Source organism: Saimiri boliviensis, chromosome 21 (assembly GCF_048565385.1).
Source record: "Saimiri boliviensis isolate mSaiBol1 chromosome 21, mSaiBol1.pri, whole genome shotgun sequence".
NCBI classification, from domain to species: domain Eukaryota; kingdom Metazoa; phylum Chordata; class Mammalia; order Primates; family Cebidae; genus Saimiri; species Saimiri boliviensis.
In genome coordinates this window covers 30,442,486-30,455,198 of record NC_133469.1, presented here as the reverse complement: position 1 = coordinate 30,455,198, position 12,713 = coordinate 30,442,486, and the positions used below count along the sequence as shown (strand labels likewise).

The 12,713-nt window shown below is 48.8% G+C and overlaps 1 protein-coding gene across 3 annotated transcripts in view; it reads left to right on the top strand.

The window, feature by feature from the left end:
• The window catches only part of TTC28 (tetratricopeptide repeat domain 28), a 692,319-nt gene that overhangs the window by 632,605 nt on the left and 47,001 nt on the right, over nt 1-12,713 (top strand). For all 3 annotated transcript variants that reach the window (XM_074390786.1, XM_003938479.4, XM_074390787.1), the window contains one exon: nt 8,693-8,833. In XM_074390786.1, the coding sequence (XP_074246887.1) occupies nt 8,693-8,833 (141 nt within the window). The remainder of the gene's footprint in view (nt 1-8,692; nt 8,834-12,713) is intronic.

Genomic DNA, 12,713 nt, shown 5'->3' with positions numbered 1-12,713 from the left:
CAAGACAGAGAGGTGGCCCACTGCAAGGTGTGTTTGTGGAATGGAGAGTGCTTGGTTTGGATGGAGCAGGCTTGTCTCAGGCAGTGATGGGAGGTAAGATTTGAAAGCTAGACTGCTACTAGATGACAGCAGTCTTCCACCAGGTTCTGCAGTGTCCTCTGGGTGGTGGACAGCATATGTGGACTCAGGCAGTTAAGGCCTAATCCAGGTGCTGCTTCTTGGAAGATTAATTTGAAAGGATTTATGTCTTTTATCTTAATGCCATGTCTGTGGTTTTGCTTTAGCTGTGTCTTAGCCCTGCCCCCCTCCCCCCAGATAGCCTACACTGCTGTCCTAACTTGCTCCAGTCCTGGCTCATTCTTCAACTCATCTCAATTGCTGATGCCTCTGAGAGGACATAAAGGGCTTCCCTTAACCAGGTGGCACCTCTCCCGCCCCAAAGCTCGTGTTTCTCTGCAGTGGACACTTGCTACCTTCTGGCTTGTGGTAGAGGCACATCGGTCCACATTCAGCTTCCTTCCAAGGCTGAGAACTTCTGGGGGCACAGACTCTGACACTTGGTAGAATCTCTGATAGCATCTTGCTCTTTACAGGGTCTCCAGAATATGTGGGTGAATGAGTCCATTCCATTCTGGACACTTCAGGTTCCTCACCTTCACTTCTCAGAGACCAGGAGCCCAGTCTTTCTACTGCAGGTTGAACATCCCAAATTCAAAAATCCAAAATGCTCCAGAATTCAAAACTTTCTGAGCGTCAGCATAATGCTCAGAGGAAACACTCACTGGAGCATGTCAGATGTCAGGTTTTTGGATTTGTGGTGCTCAGCTGGTAAATATTCCAAAATCCAAAAAGATCCAAAATTCAAAATACTTCTGGTCCCGAGCAATTCAGATAAGGATACTCAGCCTGTACTAGACAGCATTCATATTGGTTGACTGGAGCCTTATTGATATGATTAAACCTAATTGGTGGAGGAGAGGGCTTGAGAGCCACATTGTCAGGGGAAAACTCCATTGCCAACACTTTCTCAGCAAAGATTTCAAAAATAAGACACCAAGTAATGGGGCCTTCCAATCTATTGCAGTCTTTCTGTATTCATGCGTGCAAGCTGTTGAGCCAACGGAAGTGAAACCGTCTTATTTATTTGATCACTATGTTTACTGAAAAACGAAAAGCTAGGGGAAAACCTATATTTCTTCTTTAACACTTAAGTATAAACTAGATAATTCCAGGCCATGAGATAAGAAGGATGTGTACAAAAATGCTTCTGAGTTAAAAATGCACAATTGTTCTGGATCCCAGAGGCCAGAAGACTTTGTTTTTTTTTGTTTGTTTGTTTGTTTGTTTTGTTTTGTTTTTTGTTTGTTTGTTTTGTTTTTTAATTCAAATGCTCTTAAGAAAGCATTCTGGAAAAGGACTTTTATTATTTTATCAGTTTAACAACCAAAGCAGATAGAATTCATTGATTGTTCATAGATGTGTTTTGTGTTCATGTGTGTATAGATTCTCAGCAGGTTAATGTAATCATTTGCCTTTCGACCAACAGAAGGTTTGTTCTATAAATAACAAATGTTAGATAATAGTATAAATTACAGCCTTGAGAGGATACAGAGAAAAAGCAATTTCTAGAGTAATGTACAGGAAGAGAAAGGAATTAAATCTAGCATCATCCAAATATAAGCATTTCCAGAGAGACCAGTGAATGTATGATAGTGACTGATCTTCTGATGAGAAATTGTTCATACTCCTGGACAATGTCAACAGCAAATGCTAGAAGGGCCCCCACTACTGGCCCCTGCAGTGGGTTTGAACCAGTGGAGTTGACTTTGGAGACTGTGCTGGCTGTACATTTTCTCTGGACGTGAAGTCTGGAATATGATATTGGGCGCACTGGGAGGAATTTTCTGAGGAGAATGGCCTTCACTGGTCCCTGCCCTCCTGGATGGTTCTAGCATATCCCGCCCTGGTGTGCGGCTCATACTCTTTCTACCCACTGACTCTCCACCATGACCCATAAGTTTGAATGATGCCAGAGCAACTAGACAGCTGTGGCTTTGGGCAGTAGAGACACTTAGGTCCCTGAGGACACTTCTCTGCCCTGCCCTTCCTCTCCCCCGACAACAATCCTCCACAAACCCTGCTTAATCCAAAGAGGGGGATTTCTAATAAGGTTATATGAGTGAAGAGTCCCATGAAATCCAAGGGCAAACTTGGAACAGAAGAGGAAAGCCGTGGGAAGCCCTGGGCTGTGGGAGGCAGTCTGGTTCTCATCACTGCTCAGCTGCTTCATTTGGCATGTCCCGCTGCAGGCCTCCAGTTTGCAGCTGGAGGTGCAAACTACTCTCTGCTCCTAATCCCAGAGTGGGAAAATAGCCACCTTGGTTGGTCCTGTGCTCACCCACAGCCTATAGAACTAGCGACAGGAAGTTACATTCAGCTCCCCTGAATTCCAGTGTGCAGATTTTGCGGAAAGGAATCTGATAGGCCAAGCTTAGGACAGGAATCCACCTCTGGCACAGTCGCCATTTGGGGGAAGGGTGGTCACCATATGTGACCCTTTGAATCAGGGAGGCAACTTCTAGAAGTAGAATCTTTATGGTCCGAGCACTTGCTGCAAAGCTGTCTACTCCACTGCCCGCTTCTCCTCATCCCCAACGTGTAGCCTGTATTCCTGCTTTAAACACTCACATCCGCTTCTCTGTTTCTTGGGTTCTTCTATGTGAGACAGCCCATAGGGTAGGATGTCTCCCAGTCTTTCTTTGCTGTCCCTCAAAGTAAGCCCAGACTCCTTTCATCTTAAAAGTTTACTAATTGTCAGTAAGAAAAAACAGACAGGGATTGGTAAGTAGTCACATGGGAAAACCTCAGAGGTCTCAGAAATCTTGAGTTCCCAAAGTCTTAATGTCTTTATTTTCTGCCACTCTTGCTAAGTGACTACGGGGAAAAATGGGTGGGCCTTTTCAGCTGTTGGCAGACCAGCCCATGCAGAAACTAATAAAGTGCCCATGGTATTGTCATCTGTGCACCTTTGCAGATCTCCAAGATATCCTCTGCTTCCTGATTGTAGAATCCCAACATAGGGTGCTGGCACAGTTAGACCTGGCCTTTCAGAATCAGAAGGCAAAAAATGATTATAGGCAATGCCAGCAAATGTACTAACTCTTGCTTTCTGAAGTTTCACCGATTGCAACGAGATCTTCGCTTTGAGAGAAGGAGCATTTTGCTGCCTTTGACCTGCTCCCATCGGGCATGGGGCCAGTGGTGTAGACGCTGCCTCACTGCCCTGTGCACAGAAAACTCAGAGTGGAGTGTCTTGCCCATCATTTCCAGCTTTAGGGCTGCAAGTGGTTGGTCTTTGGCAAATAACTGGTTATCAGTGCACAAGAAGCTTGGAGGCGGGTGGGGAATGGAGACAGAATGAGTTAGTAAAAAGATGTTGAGACATAAATAAAAGTGTGCCTTGTGGAGCTTCAGTTGCAACTGTCAGGGGAATGACAGAGAGCATGTTCTTGGAGAGATCAGGTGGCTATGCTTGCAAATGAAAATCCTATCTGGAGCCTCTTGCCAAGCCCTGTCCCCAAGAACAGGATGAGCTCTGGCACAGCTCCGAGGTGCTTGATTCATGGGCCATTTCCATCTCTCTGGGGAAAGCTGCATGTGAACAGCATTTTGGAGCCTGGCTCTGGTGACGGCATGATTTATATTCCCCAGAGCAGGCAGAATCTGGGCTTCTTGCAGGGTCTCTGGAACAGATGCTGGCAGGGCAGGTGGGTACCATAAGCAGCTACTGCCTGCCTCTGGACTGCTCCCTCCCTCTAGCTCCCCTCTCAGCCCTCACCAGGAGGTATACCCTGCTGCCCTGCACTTAGGCCAGCTTGTATTGACTTTGATCTTTTGCCTTCACTGTTCTCCATGATCTTCAGACCTCAACCTTCTACCCAACTCCAGGCAAAGGACTAGGGTGAAGTCCAGCCGGGACTCTGGCTGATGGACAAGGGCCAAGTCAGAGCCTTAGAACAGGAACAGAGTTCTCTTTTACCCTCCAGAGTCCAGGAGTAGAAAGGGCCCATGAAGGACGTCTGAGCCAGAATCCTTAGGCCTAGAGACCCATGAGGGAAGGAGAAATAGAGTGTGTGGCCAAGTCTGGAGGGCAAGACAGGTAGGCAGGGCCAAGGGTCCAGAGCTGGCTACACAGAAGTGGAATGTAAGCAGACTGGGAAGAAAAGACAGGCGGAGCCTTAGCTTTTGGTGCCTCCCTAGCTTGCCAGGGCTGGGCAGCTGGTGGGTCAGGAGTGCCCTCCTTTTTCACTCCTCCTGCCTTGCCAGCCAGCGCACAGCCCTCTCTCCCTCAGCTTATCCTCTGCTGAGCTATGTCTGCCAGTTTTGTCTGCAAAGCCAGTGTGTCTCTATTGTTTCTTCTCTGGTTCAGATCGTGGCCATCATAGTGGCTAAAATCGGGGCCGTGAGATTAAATGCTTCAGGGCTCTTTCTGCACAGCCACTGTTTATTCACAATCTCATATTTATTCTCTCCTCCCTTTCTTTTCTTGCCCTCTCACCCACTCATCCTGTACTGATTGTTCAGTCTCTATACATACATGTACTACTATGTAATAATTTATTTTTCAAGTTGCAGAGATTAGCCTGCCTATCTAGCAGCTTCTTTGGGCTTCTCAAGGGCAGAAGCATCTTTATTTGAAGTAATCCCAGCCCCAACTGAGTGTCCGGCATGTACTGGTTGCACAGTGAGTTTTTGAGGATTGCTCAGCCTGATGACCAGATGAGTGAGTGAGTGGCACCAAAGCTTATCTTAGTTTTCTGACTTCCTCCCAGGATTTGGTCATAGCAGGATTTTATTTATTTATTTATTTATTTATTTATTTATTTATTTATTTTTTGGAGTCTCGCTCTGTCACCCAGGCTGGAGTGCAGTGGCACAATCTCGGCTCACGGCAACCTCTGCCTCCTGGGTTCAAGCAATTCTTCCACCTCAGCCTCCCAAGTAGCTGGGATTACAAGCGTCTGCCACCACGCCCCAGCTAATTTTTTGCATTTTAGTAGAGATGAGGTTTAACTATGTTGCCCAGGCTGGTATCAGACTCCTGACCTCGTGATCCACCCGCCTCAGCCTCCCAAAGTGCTAGGATTACAGGCGTGGGCCACGACCTGGCCTTATTTTTTAAATTAACATACAGTATGTATCAGTCAATATCAAAGCAAGAATAAGAAATTGCACACCAATTTGAACAGAAATAGTTAAAGAATTGTTAACTCTGATAGAGACTGGAGTAAAAGGGATTGGCTAGTAAGAAGGAAGAACTCTAAAGAATACTAGTCATACTAGATAGTAAGCGCCTTGAAGGCAGCTCTTATGTGACTCTTACCTGTTTAGCCCGTATGTTCTTACATGTGGGCCCCACCCAGTAATCATTGTTAAAGCAGTGTGAATTGAATCAGGGCCTGTGGTGACTAGATGTGCCATCTCTAGAAAGTCATTCAGAAAAGTGTAGGAGAGTGGGTGTACTGTGAGGACTGGTGGCAGGGCACTAGGGACTCCTACTATAGAGATATGAGGCTTGTTTTGTAAATGGGAGATCCCCTTATCTGTGACATCGCCTGTTTGTTTTTCCCTTCAGTGTTAATGCTTTGAAGGGTCAGGAAATAGGAAACAACCCCATTAAGCAGGAGATTCTGAGGGCTCAGTCTGTGGCTGACAGTAAGAACAGAACTGCAAGATAATGGAGGCTGATACCGGTCCCAGGCAATTCTTCTCCCCTTTGCAAAGCGCTGAATGACAAGGCGATTTCTCAGCTCCAAGCAGGCAGTTGCATTCAGATGATAAATGTGTCCCTGGATAGAGGAGCTTGTTGAGTAATATTTACCAGCATCTCTGTGAAGGACCCTCAGCTCCCAAAGGAGCCTTTCAAGCCCTCACCTGCTTGCCTGTTCAGCTGACGTCCAAGAGGCAGTGCGAGGGGTGAAAGCTCTCCAGCGTGATGGAAGCCTGGTGACTTGTTTCTATGCTGGAAGTTTCCTGGCTTCTCCTAAGTCCTATATTCAGCCCTTCCCTGTCAAAGCCAAACCCCAGGAGAGAGAAGCATGGCGTCTGTGAGAAGCTTAGCGCCTTTTAGCGGCAGGGGGAGGGAGGTCAGTGAGTGCCACAGATCTAAGCTTGTATCTTATAAAGAGCAGATTTTCTCTTTCTCCACACTTTTGTTCTGTCCAGGTCTTCAATGGATAATACTGCCACCTAAGACAACTTTAGCCAGGTTCCTTGGCTTTTCGGAACCTCTGTCACCTTAGACGTAAGATAGAGATAATAAGAGCTACCTCACAAAGTTGTCATAGAGATAAAATTAAATCTGTGTAAAAATACTTTGTACGTTGTAAATTCTTTCCAGCATAGGTCATCCATTCATTCAGCAATTCCCCACTGCATACCTGCTGCATGCCAGGTACTGTGCTGTGTTTAAAGAGCCAGTTCCAGACTATGAAGGCTGGGAAGAAAAGCAGGCTAATAGCCAGGACTTTACCCGCCATCAGTGCAGCTCTGAGATAATTCCTAGATATTTTTAGCTGCGTTCTCCAGAGAAACAGAACCAATAAAAGACACACACACACACACACACACTCTCTCTCTCTCTCTCTCTCTCTATATATATATATATAGAGTGTGTGTATATATATAGTGTGTGTGTAATATATATTGTGTGTATGTATATAGTTTGTGTAACCAATAAAAGACACACACACACACTATATATATATATATATATATATATATATATATATATATATGTATCTCTCTCTCTAAGATATATATATAGTGTGTGTATATATATGAAATATATATATATTGTGTGTGTGTATATATATATATATATATATATATATATACACACACACAGTACTTAGAGATAAATAGGATGTGCTTGTATTTTTATCTGTTTTTCTAAACAGATAAAATAAACTTATTATAAGGAATTGGTTGATGGGGTTACGGAGCCTGAGAAGCCCTGGGATCTGCCACAGCAAGCTGGAGACCCAGGAAAACTAGTGGTGTACGTTTCAGTTCAAGTCCAAGCCTGGAGGCAAAGATTGATGCCCCCGCTTGGAGCCAGGGCAGAGAGAGCAAATTTTCTTTCTCCGCTTTTTTGCTGTATCAGGCCTGTAGTAGGTCAGCAGATGAGGCCCATTCATACTGGGGAGGGCAGTCTACTTTACTCAGCCTACTAGCTCAAATGGGAATCTCATCTAGAAATACCCTCACAAACACACCCCAAGTAATGTTTAAGCAAATACCTGGGCACCCTGCAGCCCAGTCACATTGACACACATTAACCATCATAGCAGGGTTGGTGTTCATATAGAGCACTCAAGTTTGCATAGCAGCTTTTTACATGCCATGTGTCATTTGACCTCCAGAATGAGCCAGCAAGGAGCTTAGTTCCCTTCTCTGTCACAGGTATCACCAGGCTGGTCATTTAAAGTGGGTGATGTTTGCCTTAAACCCAAATCTCTATGCACCAAGCCTTATTCCTCTTGGTGACAGGAGGCCTGCCCCTTTCCAGAGACCCACCTGCATAGCACATGAGAGGCTTGTGAGTCTGTCTGCTGCCTGCAGTGCCCTGGTGCCCTCCACTTCACGCTGGTCCTTGGTTAGCAGGAAGGTCTGAAAGTAGTTTTCCTGTGGGCTTAGAATTATCTGTGGGTGAGATATCAGTAAGCATCTCAGCAAAGTCGGAATGTGGCCCTGATGCCTAGGATAGGTGAGGGCTCAACATAGAGCTGCACCTTTGTGAGCCTCAGTTGGTTGGGAGGTGTGGTGTGGTATGGGGGAGGATGGCTGCAGGCGGGCGGCGCTCCCACAGACACATTTGCCCCAGCCTGGCTGGCTGTGTCTCATCAGAGCACGGTGCATGGCTATCACATTTAATAAGCCCTTCCCTATTTGAATCATGCTTATGAATCAAGGTACTCCTGGGTATTTCTGTTTACTTAAAACTTGTTGTGAGATGTTCTATTAAAGTCTGTCATCAGGGAAATATGAATCTATTAATTCAAAAATGGTCACCTCCTCCTGCTGAGCTTGGAAAATGGGCCAAATCAGTGGCAGTTCTCAGGTTTGTGTCTCCAGCAGTGCCTGCCCTGCTAGCATCGCGGATACTTGCCAGCATGTCTGTCTTCTCGTCTGGAAAATGCTATTTTAGGCTGCACGTCCCCCTTGCCTAGACAGTGACCAGCACAACGTTGGTGCTTAGTTACTGTTTCTGGAATGAACCGGACTGCAGCCTGTGGAGGGAGGATCGCTTCACAGCCGCACCTGCCTCAGCTCTACGCTGGGGAGAGTGCCTGGCCAGCCCATCACAGCTAGCACCTCACCTGGTCTGTCATGCATGTCCTGGACGCTGGGAATGCAATTCTTATTCAGACATAGCTCCTGCCTGTAGAGAGTTCATAGCAGAGCTGGGGGTGACAGGCCATAAACAACGAACCAGAGTTCATCTTGAGAAGCAGTGGACAAAAGCAGCTCCGGAAGAGGGCACTGAGGAGGGACTGGGGGGATGCTGGCATCTGGAGCCATCAGCACTGGAGGTTCGTTTGGTGACAGAATGGCACAGGACCTCAGAGCCGACTTCCGTAGCTCAGTGCTTCCTTTTTCTGATTGGCTTTTTCTGCGATTTTTCCTGCAGGGCCTGTGCCAGCAGTGAGACGGAGAGTGAGGCAGGAGACATCATGGACCAGCAATTTGAAGAGATGAACAACAAACTCAACTCGGTCACTGACCCCACTGGCTTCCTGCGGATGGTTCGCCGAAATAACCTCTTTAACAGGTGCGTGTGGGGCTCTTTCCGCAGGCCCAGCGCAGGGCAGGGTGCTCTGAGCACAGATAATGTGCTTTCAGTGGATGCTCCTTCCGGCTGGTTGGGCTCCTGGCTCGTGTCATGCATTTGCAGCAGCAGGCGTGATGCCTCCGCAGCCCCATGCCCGTCAGGGCCTCTCCCTCACCGCAGCGTCTCCCGCTCAAGCGAGAAAACAGTGACAGGCTTGACGGGACAATTCTCATTTGGCTGGGATGGGAGTCCCAGGGGACAGTTGGCTGCTTCTTCACACAGCCTCAGAGCTGACTTTCCCAACATCAGGCAGAAGCCAGAGTAACTTCACATACTTCTTTGCTAATTCTGCAAGTAACTCACGGGCCAGGTACCTGCATTGACTTCCTGGCCTGACATTCAGGGAGGTCAGGGAGAGTGAGAATGCCAGCGCTGTTGGAGGGAGAAGCTGGGCCTAGGAATGCACTCGACCAGACCCAGGCTCACCAGTCTGTGCCAAGACCTCACTTCCCTGTTGCCTGACCAAACAGGACTTATGGCTTTAAGATGAATCAGGTTTAAAATTTCCAAGCCAGCACACCCCTTTTTCTCCTCAGGAGTGATACCCGAGCTGGGTCCAGAGAAACAGGGCAGGCGGTTGGGGTTGAGGGACACCTGTCCCACTGTCATTTGGTTGCCAGGCAACAACCTGGGAGTACATTTTGATAGACCTCCTTGGAAAGACATCACAGACTCCGTAGGTCCCTGCCACCACCTGAGGGCCTGCCGTTAAAGGGCAGCTGGCTGACCCTGGAACACAGGAGGGAAGTGACTGTGCGCTGGGTGGGAGGCAGCCTCTGCTTGGCAGCCCTGCCGTGCAGGGCATTGTGTGCCCTGTCTGTTCCTACTCCAGGCCCTAGTTTCCTCTCATTATTGTGCTGTCAGGGTGACAAATGTGTGTTGACTTTCCCAGGGCTGAGTTGAGTGGGAAGGGAGCCAAGGGCAGGGGTTGGAGGAGCTGGCAGCCTGTCTGTAAGGAGGCCAGAACTTCCAGCTAGCTCGCCCCCGGCGCCTTCTCCCCAGCCACCTTCACAGGTGTCTCTCACTGCTTTTGGTTTCATGCAGGGACACAACCAGGTGTGAGGAGGCCTGGGACTGGGCCTGGACTCATGTTCTTGCCCTGCCAACTTCTCAGCCAGTGAGGCAGGCGACACTTGCCTCCGCCGTGTGATGCGAGCTGAGGAGAGCTCAGAGCGCAGCCTCAGCCTCTGGCCTTGCCACTCACGAGCTGTGGGGCACTGGGGAGGCAGCTTCCCCTCTGTCAGCCTCAGTCTCACCATCTGTGAAATGGCAATGGCTTCATACCCTGCAGGCTTCCTGTAATGTGGGAATAAAGGAGCAAACGTATAAATCACACACTGACTGACTTAACACATGGAAGGCACTGTACAATTGTGGGGTTTCTGCTGTTTTGAGTAAAGTTGGAAGAATAGTGCTGAACTTAAATTCTTAAGATCACATGGCGGAGTAGGGGGAGGGGCGCGTTGGCTCAGCCTATAATCCCAGCACTTTGGGAGGCCGAGGTGGGCGGATCAGGAGGTCAGGAGATCGAAGCCATCCTGGCCAATACAGTAAACCCCCATCTCTACTAAAATACAAAAAAATTAGCTGGGTGTGGTAGCGCACGCCTGTAGTCCCAGCTCCTCGGGAGGCTGAGGCAGGAGAATTGCTTGAACCCGGGAGGCGGAGGTGGCAGTGAGCCGAGATTGTGCCACTGCACTTCAGACTGGCAGCAGAGTGAGACTCCATCTCAAAAAAAAAAAAAAAAAAAAAAAAAAAGCTAACGTTGGGGAGAAACTTTGGAAGGAATGCGACGTCTGTGTGCCTGTGCAGCAGCTGTTGGCCACTCTTATCCTTGTTCCCTTCCTGCCTCAAGTCCTTCACATGAGAGAGCTGCCAAAAGACCGTCAGGCATCCATGGTGACCTGCTTGCAGGCACTCAGGCAGTCAGAACCAGTGCCCAGGACCTCAGCACTATGGAAGAACAGGGTCAAGCCAGACATACCTGGGGCCCTAGCTTGTCAACCCTGGACCTGGGGGTGGTGTGCATTTTGAGCGGTGGAGTGCTCATTTTGAAAAGATGGGTATTTTTGTTTTTGTTTTTGAGATGGAGTCTCACTCTGTCGTCATGCTGGAGTGCAGTGGTGTGATCTCAGCTCACACCAACACTCACTGCAACTTCCGGTTTCCAGTTTGAAGCAGTTCTCCAGCCTCAGCCTCCCGAGTAGCTGGGACTACAGGCACTACCACGCCCAGCTAATTTTATGTATTTTTAGTAGAGATGGGGTTTCACCATCTTGGCCAGGATGGTCTCTATCTCTTGACCTCGTGATCCGCCTGCCGCGGCCTCCCAGAGTGCTGGGATTACAGGCGTGAGCCACCGCGCCCGGCCTGGAAAGATGGTTTTTGTTCTTCCGAGCAGTCCTGCAGTAGCTTCAGGGAGCACAGTACTGTAGATGAATTTGTTGATTCATTTACACAACACAATCTGTGCCCCCAGCCAGGCTGAGTACTATGCCCAGCCCTGGCGACTGAGTGGTGAGCAGCAAGGCCCACAGCCCCGGAGCCTGCACCCAGCTCCCTTGGCAAGCTGACCCAACCCAGTCCCACTTTCTGAAAAGCAAAGCAGTTGAAAGGGTCTCTGCAGACTCTTCCAGTCCTGTCCCTTTAGAGGATACCAAGGGCAGATTGGATGAGGGAGATACCCGGCATTCTTCCCACTTCAGTGCAGTGAGCCCTTAAGGCCCAGGGAAGTTTGCAACACTGCATGTTCTCTGGTACCTCTCTTGGAAGCCCAGGAAGGGGTCTCTGGCCTTCATCCCACAAGAGTGTGGAGCTACTGCTGACGGAACCACAGAGGCCAAGGTATCCTTGTTAGAACAGTGCAAACTTCCCTTGCAGACTTTCCGTGCAGCCTCACATGTTATAGCTGAGCACACATAGGCCAGAGAGGAGGGAGACCTGCCCATGAGCAGGTGCCAAAACACGCCTCACAGCTTCCCTGCCAGCCTGTCCTGGCCCTGCTGTGGGGTCCCAGGCCTCCCTCTCTGCCCCATGTATGGCCAGGAATCTGGGCTAAGAGGTGCACTGCTTGTGACTGAACAGAACGGCTAGAAGTGGCTTTTCTGCAGATTGCTGATAGTGGCTAGCATTTGCGGAGTGCTCGTACCCCGGAGCCAACAGAGGTGACGTGGAAGCAGCCATGTGTGTAGGGCCTGTGTGCTGGAGCAGTAAGGGCTCCCCTCTCCAGGGGCTCTCTAGCTCAGCGATTTTATGGATTCCTTGGCCCCTTTGTTCCTGGGTGGTTTGCTGGACTGATGTGGCAATGAGGCCACCGTAGCTAATGCAAGTCAAGTGAGACTTGGCTTTAGGTTTTCCTCCCTGGCCACTCCAGGAGAGGTCTTTGTTCTGCTGTCATTTTTGAGGTCTCTGCAATCATCATTTTTCTTCTTGCCTATTGGCAGAAAACACATTTGCATTTTGAACTCAGCGTAGGTACGGCTGTTGAATGAAAAACAAAGGCTCTTCTCTTGGCTAGCACCCTGACCTTGGTGTGAGCCCCAGGGGCAGAGCAGCAGCCCTACCCTTTGAGAGTGATGCTGAGGACTGGTAGGCCAGCATGTGCATGTAAGTGTGTGTGTGGGGGGGGTCCTATGGGAATGGATGTATATGTTTGTATGTGCAGGGGTGTGTGTGTGTGTTTGTGTGTAGTATGTGTATGTGGTATGTGTGCATGTGACTGGACCTGGGGCAGTCAGCAGATCTCATTTGCTGTAGAAAAGAGAAGAAAGAACAGGACAGGCTTTTGTCTGCATCTTGGATCCTGGACTACAGGGCGTGC